Below are 21604 nucleotides of genomic sequence, written 5' to 3'. Positions count from 1 at the left end.
CTCTGCTGCCACCTCTGTCCATGTCAGGAACTGTCCAGAGCAGGAGAGGTTTGCTATGGGGATTTGCTCCTGCTCTGGACAGTTCCTGACATGGACAGAGGCATGAGCAGAGAGCACTGTGGTCAGGCAGAAAGGACATTCAAAAAGAAAAGAACTTCCTGTGTATTATTCAGCAGCTGATAAGTACTGGAAGGACTGGGATTTTTTTTATAGGAGTAATTTACAAATCTGTTTAACTTTCTGGCACCAGCTGATTTAAAAGAAAATGTTTTCCAGTGGAGTACCCCTTTAAGGCATAATCCACGTCAAATTCCTCGCCTGATTTTCCTTAGTGTGAACGTGGGCAACGCTGCCTGGGAAAATATATATGCAAATGAGTTCTCCCTCCAAATAGAAGTATAAACAGTCTCTGCGGAGGCAATGGCCTGGAGGTGGCAGTAGAGTGTTTCTTCCTTCTGGAGGGGAGTTAATTTGCATAAAATTCCTAAATAAATTCTAGTTCTATATTGGGAAATCCTGGACACAAATAGGTTACTGTGTATCTATATATCAGTGTTCCCCCAACTGGGGTGCCTCCAGCTGTTGCAAAACTACAACTCCCAGCATGCCCGGACAGCCAACGGCTGTCCGGGCATGCTGGGAGCTGTAGTTTTGCAACAGCTGGAGGCACTCTGGTTGGGAAAACACCGACATATATACATAAAATATATAGATACACGGTAACATAGGAGAGATATATATAGATATATATCTAGTAAATATATATATCTCTATCTCCTATGTTACCGTGTATCTATATATTTTATGTATATATGTCTGTGTGTTTGTCCCAACCAGAGTGCCTCCAGCTGTTGCAAAACTACAACTCCCAGCATGCCCAGAAAGCCAACAGCATCCTTTGGTTGTCCAGGCATGCTGGGAGTTGTAGTTTTGCAACAGCTGGAGGCACTCTGGTTGGGAAAACACACACACATATATATATATATAAATATATATATATATCTCCTATGTTACTGAGAATATATACAGTGTGTGTATATATATATAGATACAATGTATATATGTGTACGATGGAGGTTTATATTAAGTGTCCATCAAGATAATACTGCACAGGAGTGTGACATTATATATATATATATATATATATATATATATATATATATATATATATAAATTTAGATATATATCTATATTTCACACACAGAGGGCCAGGCTCCTATGTAACCCCAGCATGCCATGTCACTGCTCTGACGCAACAGCTGTTATGACAACTACAACTCCCGGCATCCCTCCTACAGTGTGTGAGTGGGCGGGCATGCTGGGAGTTGTAGTTCCCCACAGCTGGAAGCCCCCGGGTGCTATGACTATACACATTTTATCTCACAGCTGGGAAATACACAGTCACTTCGCACGGCCGGGGCTCTGGGGCTCCCCCTAGTGCCGGAGGTGATAGACGGGGTCCGGTGTCTGCCCTTCCCCCCGGGCACATACCAGGGCAACGTCCCGGGCGGAGCAGCCCAGCAGGTCGCCGTCTGTGCCCTGCTCCTCGGACTCCTGCACCGGAGACGCCATCTTCGCTAAGCAGGAGACTGCACCGGAAGCGGAAACACGTCACCTGGCAGAAGGAGGAGGAAGGGGCGGGGCCTACGGTTGGAGTTGTCACTAGAGTCCCGAGAGTCCTGGAGAACAGCAAGTCCTAGAGTGTAAGGGAAAGGAGAGGAGGCTAGGAGTGGTAGTCCTGGAAGGTGTATGTTATAGAGGAGTCTGTATAGTGTATGGACTGAAGTCACCCGGTGTCGTTATGGTAATCGCCTCATAGAGACAGTGTACACACAGTGCGCTTCATGTCATCTGTGGGACCTGAAGGGTGTTATCAGTGATCTCTAATCTGAGGCAAAACTACAAAAGGAGAGGAGACTGTTCTGGAGGATCAGATATTGTGCACATACTCCGGATTATTAAATATTCTAGATTATCACATACTCCGGATTATTAAATATTCCAGATTATCACATACTCCGGATTATTAAATATTCTAGATTATCACATACTCCGGATTATTAAATATTCTAGATTATCACATACTCCGGATTATTAAATATTCTGCATTATCACATACTCCGGATTATTAAATATTCTGCATTATCACATACTCCGGATTATTAAATATTCTAGATTATCACATACTCCGGATTATTAAATATTCTAGATTATCACATACTCCGGATTATTAAATATTCTAGATTATCACATACTCCGGATTATTAAATATTCTGCATTATCACATACTCCGGATTATTAAATATTCTGCATTATCACATACTCCGGATTATTAAATATTCTAGATTATCACATACTCCGGATTATTAAATATTCCAGATTATCACATACTCCGGATTATTAAATATTCTAGATTATCACATACTCCGGATTATTAAATATTCTGCATTATCACATACTCCGAATTATTAAATATTCTAGATTATCACATACTCCGGATTATTAAATATTCCAGATTATCACATACTCCGGATTAATTAATATTCTGCATTATCACATACTCCGAATTATTAAATATTCTAGATTATCACATACTCCGGATTATTAAATATTCCAGATTATCACATACTCCGGATTAATTAATATTCTGCATTATCACATACTCCGGATTATTAAATATTCTGCATTATCACATACTCCGGATTATTAAATATTCTGCATTATCACATACTCCGGATTATTAAATATTCTGCATTATCACATACTCCGGATTATTAAATATTCTGCATTATCACATACTCCGGATGAATAAATATTCTAGATTAGCAGATACTCCGGATTAATTAATATTCTAGATTATCACATACTCCGGATTAATTAATATTCTAAATTAGCAGATACTCCGGATTATTAAATATCCTGGATGATCAAATACTCTGGTTTATTAAATATTATGCATTAGCACCTGCTCCAGATTATTAAATATTCTGGATAAGCACCTACTCCGGATTATTAAATATTCTGGGTTAGTACATACTTCGGATTACTAAATATTCTACATTAGTATATATTCCGGATTATTAAATATTCTGGATTAATACATACTATGGACTATTAAATATTTTGGATTAGCACATACCCCTGATTATGAATTATCATCTACTATAGATGATACAATATACTGGATTATTTTTGTACTAAAGATTATCATGTACTCAGAATTACCAGATTATAGATTATTACATTCAAGATTGTCAAATATTCTAGATTATCTGGATCATCACATATTCAGAATTATGAAGTAATTTTGATTATTTTTTTTATTTTTATATATATATATATATATATATCAAATATTCTGGATTATTCTAGATTTTATATTCTAAACTATTCTGTATTCTAGAATAATTTAAACTCCATATTATTAATTATTTTGAAAGATTCTACATCACTCCAGATTATTAAATATTCTGGTTTATACTAGATCCTACAGTGGGGATAGAAAGTTTGGACACCCCAGGTAAAAATCTGTATTCATGTGCAAGAAGCCAAAGAAAGATGGAAAAATCTCCAAAAGGCATCAAATTACAGATTAGACATTCGTATAATATGTCAACAAAAGTTAGATTTTATTTCCATCATTTACACTTTCAAAATAACAGAAAACAAAAAAATGGCATCTGCAAAAGTTTGGGCACCCTGCAGAATTTATAGCATGCACTGCCCCCTTTGCAAAGCTGAGACCTTCCAGTGGTGTCATGGATTGTTCTCAATCATCATCTGAGAAGACCAGGTGATGTCAATCTCACAGGTTTTAAATGCCCAGACTCATCGGATCTTGCCCCAACAATCAGCACCATGGGTTCTTCTAAGCTGTTGTCTAGAAATCTGAAACTGAAAATAGTTGACGCTCACAAAGCTGGAGAAGGCTGTAAGAAGATAGCAAAACGTTTTCAGATGTCTATATCCTCTGTTCGGAATGTAATTAAGCAATGGCAGTCATCAGGAACAGTGGAAGTTAACGCAAGATCTGGAAGACCAAGAAAAATAGACAGAATAGCTCGCAGGATTGTGAGACAAAACAATTCAAAACCCACGTTTGACTGCACAATCCCTCCAGAAAGATCTGGCAGACACTGGAGTTGTGGTACACTGAACACACCTCAAAATCCACAGGGGATTACATAAAGAGGTGTAAACTGAAGGTTTTGCCATGGCCTTCACAATCTCCTGACCTCAGCATAATTGAAAATATATGGATAGACCTTAAAAGAGCAGTGCGTGACAGACAGCCCAGAAATCTCAAAGAACTGGAAGACTTTTGTAAGGAAGAATGGGCAAAGATACCTCAAACAAGAATTGAAAGACTCTTGGCTGGCTACAAAAAGCGTTTACAAGCTGTGATACTTGCCAAAGGGGGCAGTACATGATATTAACTCTGCAGGGTGCCCAAACTTTTGCAGACGCCATTTTTTTATTTTCTGTTATTTTGAAAGTGTAAATGATGGAAATAAAATCTAAGTTTTATTGACATATTATAAGAATGTCTAATCTGTAATTTGATGCCTTTTGGAGATTTTTCCATCTTTCCTTGGCTTCTTTATGCACATTAATACAAATTTTTACCTGGGGTGGCCAAACTTTTGATCAATAATTTTTTTTTGTATTATTTTATATTCTACAATATCATACACTCTAGATGTTTGCATTTTCTGTATTATTCTAGCTCCTATATTAAAGATTATCATACACTCAAGATTAACGGGCATTCTGGATTGTACTAGAACCTATAGTCTTGATTATTTTACAGTACACTCCAAATTATTATACTGGATTATTCTATATTCTAGATAATCATACACTTCAGATTATCAAATATTCTGCTTTATGAAAGTGAGCATTCTGGGAACCCAAGTAAAATGTTACCTATTTAACCTCTTAAGGACCAAGGACGTATGGGTACGTCCTTGGTCCCGCTCCCGTGATATAACGCGGGGTCCCACGGTGACCCCGCATCATATCACGGCGGGCCTGGCGTCATAGTGAAGCCGGGACCCGCCGCTAATAGCGCACGGCACTGATCGTGGTGCCGCAAGCTATTAACCCTTTAGCCGCGTGCTCAAAGCTGAGCCACGCGGCTAAAAGTGAAAGTAAAAAGTGCCGGTTAGCTCAGTGGGCTGTTCGGGATAGCCGCGGCGAAATCGCGGCATCCCGAACAGCTTACAGGACAGCTGGAGGGTCCCTTCCTGCCTCCTCGCTGTCCGATCGCCGAATGACTGCTCAGTGCCTGAGATCCAGGCATGAGCAGTCAAGCGGCAGAATCATTGATCACTGGTTTCCTATGAGAAACCAGTGATCAATGTAAAAGATCAGTGTGTGCAGTGTTATAGGTCCCTATGGGAGCTATAACACTACAAAAAAAAAAAGTGAAAAAAAAGTGAATAAAGATCATTTAACCCCTCCCCTATTAAAAGTTTGAATCCCCTCCCTTTTCCCATAAAAAAGAAAAAACACAGTGTAAAAAAAAATTAAACATATATGGTATCGCCTCATGCGGAAATGTCCGAATTATAAAAATATATCGTTAATTAAACAGCACGGTCAATGGCGTACGCGCAAAAAAATGCAAAAGTCCAAAATAGTGCAATTTTGGTCACTTTTTATATCATGTAAAAAAATGAATAAAAAGCGATCAATAAGTCCTATCAATGCAAAAAATTGTACCGCTAAAAACTGCAGATCACGGCGCAAAAAATGAGCCCTCATACCGCCCCATACGCGGAAAAATAAAAAAGTTATAGGGGTCAGAAGATGACAATTTTAAACATATTAATTGTCCTGCATGAAGTTATGATTTTTTCCAGAAGTGCGACAAAATCAAACATATATAAGTAGGGGATCATTTTAATCGTATGGACCTACAGAATAAAGATAAGGTGTAATTTTTACTGAAAAATGTACTACGTAGAAACGGAGACCCCCAAAAGTTACAAAACTGCGTTTTTTTTTCAATTTTGTCTCACAATGATTTTTTTTTTCCGTTTCACCGTAGATTTTTGGGCAAAATGACTGATGTCATTACAAAGTAGAATTGGTGGCGCCAAAAATAAGCAATTATATGGATTTTTAGGTGCAAAATTGAAAGAGTTATGATTTTTTAAAGGCAAGGAGCAAAAAACGAAAGTGCAAAAACGGAAAAAACCCCAGTCCTTAGGCTGGGTTCAAACTACGTTTTCTCCCATACGGGAGCGCATACGGCAGGGGGGAGCTAAAAGCTCGCGCTCCCGTATGTCACCGTATGCGCTCCCGTATGTCATTCATTTCAATGAGCCGACCGGAGTGAAACGTTCGGTCCGGTCGGCTCATTTTTGCGCCGTATGCGCTTTTACAACCGGACCTAAAACTGTGGTCAACCACGGTTTTAGGTCCGGTTGTAAAAGCGCATACGGCGCAAAAATGAGCCGACCAGACCGAACGTTTCACTCCGGCCGGCTCATTGAAATGAATGACATACGGGAGCGCATACGGTGACATATGGGAGCGCGAGCTTTTAGCTCCCCCCTGCCGTATGCGCTCCCGTATGGGAGAAATTGTAGTGTGAACCCAGCCTAAAGAGGTTAAAAAAAGAAATTCGTTAGTGAGTTATGGAAAAGTCTCGGCCTCCTATTGTTGGATTTCTCTTGAGGGTCACAGCCTCTTAATTCCATAAAACCATTGACGTTTTAGATCCCAAACCTAAATCAGAGGAGTCCCTGTGCTTCAGAACTGGAAAAATATGACAAATCATTGGATTTTCTGGATTATAGGAATTTCTCCAGCAAGGCTCTTGTATTAAAGGGGTACTCTGGTGGAATTATTTTATTTTATTTTATTTTTTTTAAATCAACTGGCTCCAAAAAGTTAAACAGTTTTGTAAATTACTTCTATTAAAAAATCTTAATCCTTCCAGTACTTATTAGCTGCTGAATACTGCAGAGGAAATCTTTTCTTTTTGGATTTCCTTTCTGTCTGACCACAGTGCTTTCTGCTGACACCTCTGTCCATGTCAGGAACTGTACAGAGTAGCATAGGTTTTCTATGGGGATTTTCTCCTGCTTTGGACAGTTACTGGACAGAGGTGTCAGCAGAGAGCACTGTGGACAGACAGAAAAGAAATCCCAAAAGAAAATAATTTCCTATGTAGTATACAGCCACTAATAAGTACTGAAAGGATTCAGATTTTTTTAATAGAAGTAATTTACAAATCTGTTTTACTTTCTGGCACCAGTTAATTAAAAAAAAAAAAAAAAATTCCACTGGAATACCCCTTTAACCCCTTAAGGACAATGGACGTACTCCTACGCCCCCGTTTCCGAATCCTTAAGGACCAAGGACGTAGGAGTACGTCCTGTCCATTCCCGGCCCCCCGCCGCTAGCCGGAGGGGAGCCGGTGCCCGATGCCTGCTGAAATCGTTCAGCAGGCATCGCGGCATATCGCCCAGGGGGGTCATTATGGCCCCCCATTTCGGCGATGGCCGCAGATCGCTGGACAATTTAGTCCAGCGATCTGCGGCGATTCCGGGTCAATCGGGTCTCCAGTGACCCGGTGACCCGGAATTACTGGCTGATCGGGGCCGTCAGAGACGGCCCCGAACAGCCAGAGCCTGCAGGGGTGAGGTGGCACTGGTGCCACCTCACGATCGCCCTGATTCGTCGGCCGGATTCCCGGCCGTCCAATCAGGGCCCCTGCTGCGGGTGTCACTCCCGCACCCGCTCCGCCCCTCTTCCGGAGGACGTGAGCGGGTGTGGGAAGACGACCCCGGGTGCTGGGGACCCCGATCCCCGGCGTTAATGTTGGGATCGGGGCCCCAGGAGCGACGGCGGCGGGACTGACCTGCAGCGTCGATCAGCAGCAGCAGGAGGTGAGTGACAGCCTCCTGCTGTTGCTTAGCAACAGCTCCCAGCATGCAAAAAGGGCATGCTGGGAGCTGTAGTTATGCAACAGGAGGAGGCAGACCACCACAACTCCCAGCATTCCCTTATGGGCATGCTGGGACTTATGGTTTTGCAACAGCTGGAGGCACATTCTTTCTATGGAAAAGTGTACCTTCAGCTGTTGTGTAACTACAACTCCCAGCTTGCACAAACAGCTAAAGTGCATGCTGGGAGTTGTAGTGGTGCATCTGGTGGTTGCATAACTACAACTCCCAGCATGCCCGTTGGCTGTCGGTGACTGCTGAGAGTTGTAGTTTTGCAACAGCTGAAGGCACACTGAGTTAAGTAGCAAACCAGTGTGTCTCCAGCTGTTGCATAACTACAATCCCCAGCATCCCCAGCCAAAGTAGTATGCCTCCCGCTGTTGCATAACTACAACACCCAGCATGCCCTTCCGCTGTCCGTACATGCTGGGGGTTGTAGCTTTTCCAACAGCTGAAGGCACACTGGTTGCAAAACACTGAGTTTGTTGCCATACATGCTGGGAGTTGTAGTTTTGCAACAGCTGGATGTCCCCCCAATGTGAATGTACAGGGTACACTCACATGGGCGGAGGATTACAGTAAGTATCCGGCTGCAAGTTTGAGCTGCGGCAAATTTTCTGCTGCAGCTCAAACTGCCAGCGAGAAACTACTGTGAACCCCCCGCCCGTGCGACTGTACCCTAAAAACACTACACTAACACAAAATAAAATAAAAAGTAAAAAACACTACATATACACATACCCCTACACAGCCCCCCTCCCCTCCCCAATAAAAATGACAAACGTCTGGTACGCCACTGTTTCCAAAACGGAGCCTCCAGCTGTTGCAAAACTACAACTCCCAGCATGCACTTATAGACCCTACATGCTGGGAGTTGTAGTTTTGCAACAGCTGGATGTTTCTCCCCCCTCCAATGTGAAAGCACAGGGTACACTCACATGGGCGGAGGATTACAGTAAGTATCCGGCTGCAAGTTTGAGCTGTGGCAAATTTTCTGCCGCAGCTCAAACTGCCAGCGATAAACTACTGTGAACCCCCCGCCCGTGCGATTGTACCCTAAAAACACTACACTACACTAACACAAAATAAAATAAAAAGTAAAAAACACTACATATACACATTCCCCTACACAGCCCCCCTCCCCAATAAAAATGAAAAATGTCTGGTACACCACTGTTTCCAAAACGGAGCCTCCAGCTGTTGCAAAACAACTACTCCCAGTATTACCAGACAGCCACTGACTGTCCAGGCATGCTGGGACTTTTACAACAGCTGGAGGCACCCTGTTTGGGAATCACTGGCGTAGAATACCCCTATGTCCACCCCTATGCAAGTCCCTAATTTAGGCCTCAAATGCGCATGGCGCTCTCACTTTGGAGGCAACAGTTTAGGGTCACATATGGGGTATCGCCGTACTCGGGAGAAATTGTGTTACAAATTTTGGGGGTGTATTTTCTGCTATTACCCTTTTTAAAAATGTAACATTTTTGGGAAATCAAGCATTTTAGGTAAAAAAAATTTTTTTTTTACATATGCAAAAGTCGTGAAACACCTGTGGGGTATTAGGGTTCACTTTACCCCTTTTTACGTTCCCTGAGGGGTCTAGTTTCCAAAATGCTATGCCATGTGGTTTTTTTTTGCGGTTCTGGCACCATAGGGGCTTCCTAAATGCGGCATGCCCCGAGAGCAAAATTTGCTTTCAAAAAGCCAAATGTGACTCCTTCTCTTCTGAGACCTGTAGTGCGCCAGCAGAGCACTTTTCACCCCCATATGGGGTGTTTTCTGAATCGGGAGAAATTGGGCTTCAAATTTTGGGGGGTATTTTCTGCTATTACCCTTTTTAAAAATGTAAAAATTTGGGGAAACCAAGCATTTTAGGTAAAAAAAATATTTTTTTTACATATGCAAAAGTCGTGAAACACCTGTAGGGTATTAAGGTTTATTTTACCCCTTTTTACATTCCCCGAGGGGTCTAGTTTCCAAAATGGTATGCCATGTGTTTTTTTTTTGCGGTTCTGGCACCATAGGGGCTTCCTAAATGCGGCATGCCCCCAGAGCAAAATTTGCTTTCAAAAAGCCAAATGTGACTCCTTCTCTTCTGAGACCTGTAGTGCCCCAGCAGAGCACTTTTCACCCCCATATGGGGTGTTTTCTGAATCGGGAGAAATTGGGCTTAAAATTTTGGGGGGTATTTTCTGCTATTACCCTTTTTAAAAATGTAAAAATTTGGGGAAACCAAGCATTTTAGGTAAAAAAAAATATTTTTTTTACGTATGCAAAAGTCGTGAAACACCTGTAGGGTATTACGGTTCACTTTACCCCTTTTTACGTTCCCCGAGGGGTCTAGTTTCCAAAATGGTATGCCATGTGTTTTTTTTTTGCGGTTCTAGCACCATAGGGGCTTCCTAAATGCGGCATGCCCCCAGAGTAAAATTTGCTTTCAAAAAGCCAAATGTGACTCCTTCTCTTCTGAGACCTGTAGTGCGCCAGCAGAGCACTTTTCACCCCCATATGGGGTGTTTTCTGAATCGGGAGAAATTGGGCTTCAAATTTTGGGGGGGTATTTTCTGCTATTATCCTTTTTAAAAATGTAACATTTTTGGGAAACCAAGCATTTTAGGTAAAACATTTTTTTTTTTTTTTTTTTACATATGCAAAAGTCGTGAATCACCTGTGAAGTATTAAGGTTCACTTTACCCCTTGTTACGCTCCCCGAGGGGTCTAGTTTCCAAAATGGTATGCCATGTGGTTTTTTTTTGCTGTCCTGGCACCATAGGGGCTTCCTAAAGGTGACATGCCCCCCAAAAACCATTTGTCGCTCCTTCCCTTCTGAGCCCTCTACTGCACCCGCTGAACAATTAACATAGACATATGAGGTATGTGCTTACTCGAGAGAAATTGGGTTTCAAATAAAAGTAAAAATTTTCTCCTTTCTACCAATTGCAAAAATGCAAAAATTGGGTCTACAAGAACATGCGAGTGTAAAAAATGAAGATTGTGAATTTTCTCCTTCACTTTTCTGCTATTCCTGTGAAACACCTAAAGGGTTAATACACTTATTGAATGTCATTTTGAATACTTTGGGGGGTGTAGTTTTTATAATGGGGTCATTTATGGGGTATTTCTAATATGAAGACCCTTCAAATCCACTTCAAACCTGAACTGGTCCATGAAAAATAGCGAGTTTGAAAATTTTGTGAAAAATTTTCAAATTGCTGCTGAACTTTGAAGCCCTCTGATGTCTTCCAAAAGTAAAAACTCATAAATTTTATGATGCAAACATAAAGTAGACATATTGTATATGTGAACCCAAAAATGTTTTATTTTGAATATCCATTTTCCTTACAAGCAGAGAGCTTCAAAGTTAGAAAAATGCAAAATTTTCATTTTTTTCATCAAATTTTGGGATTTTTCACCAAGAAAGGATGCAAGTTACCATAAAATTTTACCACTAAGTTAAAGTAGAATATGTCACGAAAAAATAATCTCAGAATCAGAATGATAACTAAAAGCATTCCAGAGTTATTAATGTTTAAAGTGACAGTGGTCAGAATTGCAAAAAACGCTCCGGTCCTTAAGGTGTTAAATGGCCTGGTCCTTAAGGGGTTAAGGATCAGCCAGGCTCTGCACTGTATTCTCCCCTGGATACATAGTGTCATGCAGAATGTGATGGGGCCTGTAGCGTTTATGCTTCTCTGTATTGTGTCCTCTTAGTGCACTAGTGATTCCAATGATCAACAAACTATAGGGCTCACAGCACATATTCCCCATACTGGGGGCACATAGCGGTACCATCCTGCTGGAACCCCACACAGCATGTCTGTTAAGTGGTGCAGGCAGAAATCATCCAGAAAACATTACTAGACATAAAACAGGACAGATGCCCTCCAGGTCCAGAATCTGCAAAGGTCAGAAGACAGTGAGACCCCACTATGTGCAGCCTCTCCATAAATTATGACTGAACACAACCACCTCTCTATACACGTCTATGAATGAACGCAACCACCTCTCCATACACTTCTATGGCTGAACACAACCACCTCTCCATACACTTCTATGGCTGAACACAACCACCTTTCTATACATGTCTATGGCTGAACACAACCACCTCTCTATACACTTCTATGGCTGAACACAACCATCTCTCCATACATGTCTATGGCTGAACGCAACCAACTCTCCATACACTTCTATGGCTGAACAAAACCACCTCTCCATACATGTCTATGACTGAACACAACCACCTCTCTATACACTTCTATGGCTGAACACAACCACCTCTATGGCTGATCACAACCACCTCTCCATAAATTATGACTGAACACAACCACCTCTCCATACATGTCTATGGCTGAACGCAACCACCTCTCCATACACTTCTATGGCTGAACACAACCACCCCTCCATACATGTCTATGACTGAACACAACCACCTCTATACACTTCTATGGCTGAACACAACCACCTCTATGGCTGAACACAACCACCTCTCTATACACTTCTATGGCTGAACAAAACCTCCTCTCCATACATGTCTATGGCTGAACACAACCACCTCTCCATACACTTCTATGGCTGAACACAACCACCTCTCCATACATGTCTATGGCTGAACACAACCTCCTCTCCATACACTTCTGTGGCTGAACACAACCACCTCTCTATGACTGAACACAACCACCTCTCCATACACTTCTATGACTGAACACAACCACCTCTATGGCTGATCACAACCACCTCTCCATAAATTATGACTGAACACAACCACCTCTCCATACATGTCTATGGCTGAACGCAACCACCTCTCCATACACTTCTATGGCTGAATACAACCACCCCTCCATACATGTCTATGACTGAACACAACCACCTCTATACACTTCTATGGCTGAACACAACCACCTCTATGGCTGAACACAACCACCTCTCTATACACTTCTATGGCTGAACAAAACCTCCTCTCCATACATGTCTATGGCTGAACACAACCACCTCTCCATACACTTCTATGGCTGATCACAACCACCTCTCCATACATGTCTATGGCTGAACACAACCTCCTCTCCATACACTTCTGTGGCTGAACACAACCACCTCTCTATGACTGAACACAACCACCTCTCCATACACTTCTATGACTGAACACAACCACCTCTCTATACACTTCTATGGCTGAACACAACCTCCTCTACATACATGTCTATGACTGAACACAACCACCTCTCTATACACGTCTATGACTGAACACAACCACCTTTCTATACACTTTTATCACTGAACACAACCACCTCTCTATACACTTCTATGACTGAACACAACCACCTCTCCATACACTTCTATGGCTGAACACAACCTGCTCTCCATACACTTCTATGACTAAACACAACCACCTCTCCATACACGTCTATGGCTGAACACAACCACCTCTCTATACACTTCTATGGCTGAACACAATCACCTCTCCATGCATCCCTATGGCTGAACACAACCACCTCTCCATACACGTCTATGGCTGAACACAACCACCTCTCTATACACTTCTATGGCTGAACACAACCACCTCTCCATGCATCCCTATGGCTGAACACAACCACCTCTCTATACATGTCTATGGCTGAACACAACCACTTCTCCATACACTTCTATGGCTGAACACAACCACCTCTCCATACATGTCTATGGCTGAACACAACCTCCTCTCCATACACTTCTATGGCTGAACACAACCACCTCTCCATACATGTCTATGACTGAACACAACCACCTCTCCATACACTTCTATGACTGAACACAACGACCTCTCCATACACTTCTATGGCTGAACACAACCACCTCTCCATACATGTCTATGACTGAACACAACCACCTCTCTATACACTTCTATGACTGAACACAACCACCTCTCTATACACTTCTATGGCTGAACACAACCACCTCTCCATACACTTCTATGGCTGAACACAACCACCTCTCCATACACTTCTATGGCTGAACACAACCACCTCTCCATACATGTCTATGGCTGAACACAACCACCTCTCCATACATGTCTATGGCTGAACACAACCTCCTCTCCATACACTTCTATGGCTGAACACAACCACCTCTCCATACACTTCTATGACTGAACACAACCTCCTCTCCATACACTTCTATGGCTGAACACAACCTCCTCTCCATACACTTCTATGGCTGAACACAACCACCTCTCCATACACTTCTATGGCTGAACACAACCACCTCTCCATACATGTCTATGACTGAACACAACCTCCTCTCCGTACCCTTCTATGGCTGATCACAACCACCTCTCCATACACTTCTGTGACTGAACACAACCACCTCTCCATACACTTCTATGACTTAACACAACCACCTCTCCATACACTTCTATGACTGAACACAACCACCTCTCCATACACTTCTATGACTGAACACAACCACCTCTCCATACACTTCTATGGCTAAACACAACAACCTCTCCATACATGTCTATGGCTGAACACAACCTCCTCTCCATAAACTTCTATGGCTGAACACAACCACCTCTCCATACATGTCTATGACTGAACACAACCACCTCTCTATACACTTCTATGACTGAACACAACCACCTCTCTATACACTTCTATGGCTGAACACAACCACCTCTCCATACACTTCTATGGCTGAACACAACCACCTCTCCATACACTTCTATGGCTGAACACAACCACCTCTCCATACACGTCTATGGCTGAACACAACCACCTCTCCATACATGTCTATGGCTGAACACAACCTCCTCTCCATACACTTCTATGGCTGAACACAACCACCTCTCCATACACTTCTATGACTGAACACAACCTCCTCTCCATACACTTCTATGGCTGAACACAACCTCCTCTCCATACACTTCTATGGCTGAACACAACCACCTCTCCATACACTTCTATGGCTGAACACAACCACCTCTCCATACATGTCTATGACTGAACACAACCTCCTCTCCGTACCCTTCTATGGCTGAACACAACCACCTCTCCATACATGTCTATGGCTGAACACAACCTCCTCTCCATACACTTCTGTGACTGAACACAACCACCTCTCCATACATTTCTATGACTGAACACAACCACCTCTCCATACACGTCTATGGCTGAACACAACCACCTCTCTAAACACTTCTATGGCTGAACACAACCACCTCTCTATACACTTCTATGGCTGAGCACAACCACCTCTCCATACACTTCTATGACTGAACACAACCAACTCTCCATACACTTCTATGACTGAACACAACCACCTCTCCATACACTTCTATGACTGAACACAACCACCTCTCCATACACTTCTATGGCTGAACACAACCACCTCTCCATACATGTCTATGGCTGAACACAACCTCCTCTCCATACACTTCTATGGCTGAGCACAACCACCTCTCCATACACGTCTATGACTGAACACAACCACCTCTCCATACACTTCTATGACTGAACACAACCACCTCTCTATACACTTCTATGGCTGAACACAACCTCCTCTACATACATGTCTATGACTGAACACAACCACCTCTCCATACACTACAATGACTGAACACAACCACCTCTCCATATACGTCTATGACTGAACACAACCACCTTTCCATACACTTCTATGGCTGAACACAACCACCTCTTCATACACTTCTATGGCTGAGCACAACCACCTCTCCATACACGTCTATGGCTGAACACAACCACCTCTCCATACATGTCTGTAACTGAACACAACCACCTCTCCATACACTTTTATTGCTGAACACAACCACCTCTCCATACACTTTTATTGCTGAACACAACCACCTCTCCATGCACTTCTATGGCTGAACACAACCACCTCTCCATACACGTCTATGACTGAACACAACCACCTCTCCATACACGTCTTTGACTGAACACAACCACCTCTCCATACACGTCTATGGCTGAACACAACCACCTCTCCATACACTTCTATGGCTGAACACAACCACCTCTCCATACACTTCTATGACTGAACACAACCACCTCTCCATACATGTCTATGGCTGAACACAACCACCTCTCAAAACACTTCTATGGCTGAACACAACCACCTCTCCATACAATTCTATGGCTGAGCACAACCACCTCTCCATACTCGTCTATTACTGAACACAACCACTTCTCCATACACTTCTATGGCTGAACACAACCACCTCTCCATACACGTCTATGACTGAACACAACCACCTCTCCATACTCGTCTATGACTGAACACAACCACCTCTCCATACACGTCTATGACTGAACACAACCACCTCTCCATAAACTTTAATTGCTGAACACAACCACCTCTCTATACAATTCTATGGCTGAACACAAACACCTCTCCATACACGTCTATGGCTGAACACAACCACCTCTCCATACACGTCTATGGCTGAGCTCAACCACCTCTCCATTCATTCCCCAACCCTCCCCCCAGATGGGATACCCCTTTAGTGCAAACACACTGCAGCTAGAGATGTGTGAATCACATCTTACATGTCACTAGAGGTTTTAGTTTTGCCCATTCTTTTTCCTTTCCGCTCTAGCTAGAGTGCCCCTGTAGTTACCCCTCCCTACAATTTTCTCCAGTAGTCACAGCAGCCCCCCCATCTTCCTCAGTAGTCACAGCAGCCCCCCCATCTTCCTCAGTAGTCACAGCAGCCCCCCCATCTTCCCCAGTAGTCACAGCACCCCCCATCTTTCTCAGTAGTCACAGCAGCCCCCCCCATCTTCCCCAGTAGTCACAGCTGCCCTTCCTTCAATTAGCTTCCCCAGTAGTCACAGCATCCCCCATACAACTTACTCAGTAGTTACAGCAGTCCCCTACAACTTCTGCAGTAGTCACAACAGCACCCACACATATTCCACAGTTATAGCGGCCCACCACACATCTTGCCAAGTAGTTAAAGCAGCCCCCCACACATATTCCACAGTAGTCATAGTAGCCCCCGACACATCCTCCCAAGTAGTCACAGCAACCCTCGTCCGTTAAACTTCTTGGTGGACATTTATTAAAATCTGTCCAGAGGAAAAGTTGCTGAGTTGTCCATAGCAACCAATCAGATCGCTACTTTCATTTTCCAGAGGCCTTTTCAAAAATAAAAACAGTGATCTGATTGGTTGCTATGGGCAACTCAGCACCTTTTCCTCTGGACAGATTTTGATAAATCTCCCCCCTTGTGTAGATACAGCAGCCCCCCCCCACCTACACAACTACCCCAGTAGTCACAACAGCCCCCCCCCCTACATCTTCCCCAATAGTCACAGCAGCTCCCACAACTTCCACTAGGTGCAGCAGATCACCACAACTCCCCCAGTAGTCACAGCAGCCCTCCAGAAATGTTCCCCAGTAGTCAGAGTGTCTCTAGTAGGTGAAAGTAGTTTGGTATACAAATCTATAAAAAATAGCCTTTACCTCTGGGTGTAGTTTGTGTAATATCCTTTGGGTGGTGCTGGTGGCCCTGCTATCCTTGGTCTTCCTGGTGTGACAATGTATTATCACAGACATTCATGTCTAACATATGGGGGAGATTTATCGAAACCTGTCCAGAGGAAAAGTTGCTGAGTTGCCCATAGCAACCAATCAGATCGCTTCTTTCATTTTTCACAGGTCATTTCAAAAATTAAAGAAGCGATCTGATTGGTTGCTATGGGCAACTTAGCAACTTTTCCTTCAGACAGCTTTCGATATATCACCCCATACAGTGATCCCTCAACTTACAATGGCCTCAACATACAATAGTTTCAACATACAATGATCTTTTCTGGACCATTGTAACTTGAAACCAGACTTAACATACAATGCTATGGAATCTGCGAAATGTGTCAAGGGCTGGAAGAACCGACCAATCAGAATGTACATTTCACTGGTAAAACCCCTGTATTCCTAAAGTGCATGCACTGACTGGTGTCTGGTAGTGCCCCCTACAGTACAGGGAGGTATTACATGTTCTGTACTCTTTACCTGTATTACTGAAGTGTATGCACTGACTGGTGTCTGGTAGCGCCCCCTACAGTACAGGGAGGTATTACATGTTCTGTACTCTTTACCTGTATTACTGAAGTGTATGCACTGACTGGTGTCTTGTAGCGCCCCCTACAGTACAGCGAGGTATTACATGTTCTGTACTCTTTACCTCTGCCAGGGTTAGCTGCTCCTTTGGACACCAGGCGAGGGCGGCTCCATTTGACTTTTTTTTAGGACATTGCGTATTCTCTACAGGACCCTGAAGAAGCTCCTGTCCTCTACATAGACCAGTGTTTCCCATAGAGAGTGCCTCCAGTTGTTGTAAAACTACAACTCCCAGCATGCCCGGACAGCCGAAGGCTGTCCGGGCATGCTGGGAGTTGTAGTTTTGCAACAGCTGGAGGCACCCTCCTTAGGAAACACTGAAACAGACAGTGATTACAGCTCCCAGCAGATCTTTATTACTTTTATATGTAAGGATTTGCTTTATCTGTATTATTTATCTACTTGTTTTTGTTTAATCCTCACTTTTTCCTATTTTTGGATGACATTTTGGTGGCTTCAGAACCAATTACCAGGTTTCCATTGAGTTATGGACTCAACATACAATGGTTTCAACATACAATGGTCGTCCCGGAACCAATTAATATTGTAACTTGAGGGACCACTGTATATGATTTTTTTTTTTTATCGTACAAACATACACAATACAGCAAGACAAAAGTGAAACCTGTGCACTTCATAAAGAGCTGACTGAAGGGTCCAGGGCATATCTGTACATATATAGTCAGCAATAGGACATTTTTTTGTTTTGGAAATTAGTTTTGGGGTCCAGCTGCCAAAACTGCAACTAGTGAGACTAAAATCATGACTGATTGATTTAATGCACTATAGGGGTGGGGGGCACATTGTAAGGGTTGTCTTGTTTACTAAACATAATGTACAAAACCTTATTAGGAATTCTGAGGCTGCATTCACCCCTCGTTTTGACAGAACGGGTGTCGGATCCGACTGGGGGAGGGGAAAACCGTGCGCTCCCGTACCCCAGCCGGACCGGCGCTGAACTCCGTTTACTTTAATGAACCAAAGCTCATTTTTGACCCGTATCCCATTTTGTGACCGGACCTATCCGGTCAGGAAACGGGATACGGGCCAAAAATGAGCCGACCGGAGTCACCGTTTGACTCCAGTCGGTTCATTAAAGTAAATGGAGTTCAGCGTCGGTCCGGCTGGGGTACGGGAGCGCCCGGTTTTCCCCTCCCCCAGCCGGTTCCGACACCCGTACTGTCAAAACGAGGTGTGAATGCAGCCTAAGTTAGGATATGTTCACACTACGGAATCTCCGGCCAGTAAAACTCCAGGCGGAGATTCCGAGGGTTAATGGTGCCGACTAAAAAGGCTGTGCAGACATTATTCATGAACATAGTTATTCTTTTGGCTTAGGAATTCCAGAGGCATAAGGCTCTGCCGCTTAAATTCTGTAGTGGACACTGTGCAGCCGAATCCCATTGTCAGCATTGTCCAAATATCGAAATTTGGAAATTCGGTGGTGTCACCAACTCTATGACCCTCATCTATTAGCCAGAGAAAAGGGGAACTACAAAGAGCATCTCTTTCTCTCTAGAACAGTGGTCTCCAACCTGCGGACCTTCAGATGTTGCAAAACTACTACTCCTAGCATGCCCGGACAGCCAAAGGCTGTCCGGGCATGCTGGGAGTTGTAGTTTTGCAACATCTGGAGGTCCTTAGGTTGGAGACCACTGCTCTAGGTGACCCCCCCAACTTTTTGCGTTACACAGACAAGCAATTGATTTAAATGAGAATGTTGCAATACTTTTTCCTGCGGGGGTGCTGCAGGGAAAAACACTAACCTGGTGACTTTTGCACATTTACAGATTCCACCCAATATATTTTTATCATCAAATGACCCTTCTAATAAAAAATGCATACCCAATAAGGATAAATCTTTAAAAATTCTTTGGTGTTTTTCATCGATTTTACATATGACAGATGAGGAATATTCCAATCATTCAAGATTTAACTTTTACATTTGTGTTAGTAAAAACTTCTGTTCCCCATTAAAGGGGTTATCCAGGGAAAAACTTTTATATATATATATATATATATATATATATATATATATATCTCAACTGGCTCCTGAAAGTTAAACAGATTTGTAAATAACTTCTATTAAAAAATCTTAATCCTTTCAGTACTTATGAGCTTCTGAAGTTAAGGTTGTTCTTTTCTGTGTAAGTGCTCTCTGATGACACGTGTCTCGGGAACCGCCCAGTTTAGAAGCAAATTCCCATAGCAAACCTCTTCTAAACTGGGCTTTTCCCGAGACACGTGTCATCAAAGAGCACTTAGAAAGAAAAGAACAACCTTAACTTCAGAAGCTCATAAGTACTGAAAGGATTAAGATTTTTTAATAGAAGTATTTTACAAATCTGTTTAACTTTCTGGAGCCAGTTGATATGTAAAAAAATTTTTTTTCCACTATAACCCCTTTAAGTAATTCTGGGGCATCTTAGAACTTGATCTTAGAACTCTACATTGTGTCTTTCTTCTGTTACTCTTCCTGGAAGTGTATGAATAATTTGACAACCGGGTGTTTCCATTCTCCTTGTTCAAGGGCTGTGTGCCTACCATTTCTAATGGACCGTGTCAGCCTGAGTAGGGCATGCCATATGAAAAAAAGGAAAATGGTAACACCCAGTTGTCAGTATTAGAGATGAGCGAACTTACAGTAAATTCGATTGGTCACAAACTTCTCGGCTCGGCAGTTGATGACTTTTCCTGCGTAAATTAGTTCAGCTTTCCGGTGCTCCGGTGGGCTGGAAAAGGTGGATACATTCCTAGGAAAGAGTCTCTTAGGACTGTATCCACCTTTTCCAGCCCACCGGAAAGCTGAACTAATTTATGCAGGAAAAGTCATCAACTGCCGAGCCGAATCGTCGTGACGAATCGAATTTACTGTAAGTTCGCTCATCTCTAGTCAGTATACGTATACATTTACAGGAGGAATTATAAAGGAACAGTACAATGCAGAGTTTTAGAAGAAGATGCTCCAGAATTGTTATTTTATATGTGAAACGGATTTCTACTGTCTTTATCTTTTCTTGTAGCTTTGCTTCTCTTGGGTTCCTGGAACAAGTGTTGTGTATATGTGTTTTCGTGTTACCAGTACCTCTTTCATTTATTTAGTTATATCCATCAATACATTTTCCCATGACCTTAGTTCCTCTTAGGAGGTTGGGGATTTTTGGCAGGTGTAAGAATCATAAACATCCACAAATAAAACCCAAAAACCACAGCCCGTATGACACACGTTTTATATAGCCATCAGGCTAGGGTGTAATTTTTCCCAACGTGCTGTCACACAACTTTATAATGTTATGATTTGACTAAAAAAATAAATAGTAGAAGCACAAAAAGTTACAAGCAGACACAACCTGCAACCAAAAATGTATTGAATTTGAATTCTGAGCCACTCGCCTTATATGTGACCACATTGACAATCATTGGATGCAATGACAAAATGCTAAATTGTGATCTTTATGTTGCACAAGTCTCCCCCGTAGCCCTAGCCTTATTCCATCTGCTACTAATAGTAACACCCCTTGTAAAAACAC

The 21604-nt window shown here is 42.7% G+C and overlaps 2 protein-coding genes across 7 annotated transcripts in view; one reads left to right on the top strand and one right to left on the bottom strand.

The window, feature by feature from the left end:
* UBR2 (ubiquitin protein ligase E3 component n-recognin 2) overlaps positions 1–17520 on the bottom strand; it is a 133079-nt gene extending 115559 nt beyond the window's left edge. For 2 of the 4 annotated variants that reach the window (XM_056568189.1, XM_056568190.1), the window contains exon 1: positions 17418–17520. In XM_056568189.1, the coding sequence (XP_056424164.1) occupies positions 17418–17510 (93 nt within the window). In that variant the 5' untranslated portion in view covers positions 17511–17520. Of the gene's footprint in view, positions 1–1491; positions 1645–17417 lie in introns of those variants that run through there. The other 2 variants (XM_056568192.1, XM_056568191.1) reach the window with 1 other exon arrangement.
* Positions 1618–21604, top strand: part of TRERF1 (transcriptional regulating factor 1) — a 221414-nt gene continuing 201427 nt past the window's right edge. For 2 of the 3 annotated variants that reach the window (XM_056568199.1, XM_056568193.1), the window contains exon 1: positions 1618–1703. The gene's annotated coding sequence lies outside the window, so the exon portion shown is untranslated. The other variant, XM_056568195.1, reaches the window with a different exon arrangement.

Source organism: Hyla sarda, chromosome 3 (genome assembly GCF_029499605.1).
Source record: "Hyla sarda isolate aHylSar1 chromosome 3, aHylSar1.hap1, whole genome shotgun sequence".
NCBI lineage: Eukaryota > Metazoa > Chordata > Amphibia > Anura > Hylidae > Hyla > Hyla sarda.
This window is presented reverse-complemented; position numbering and strand designations above follow the sequence as displayed.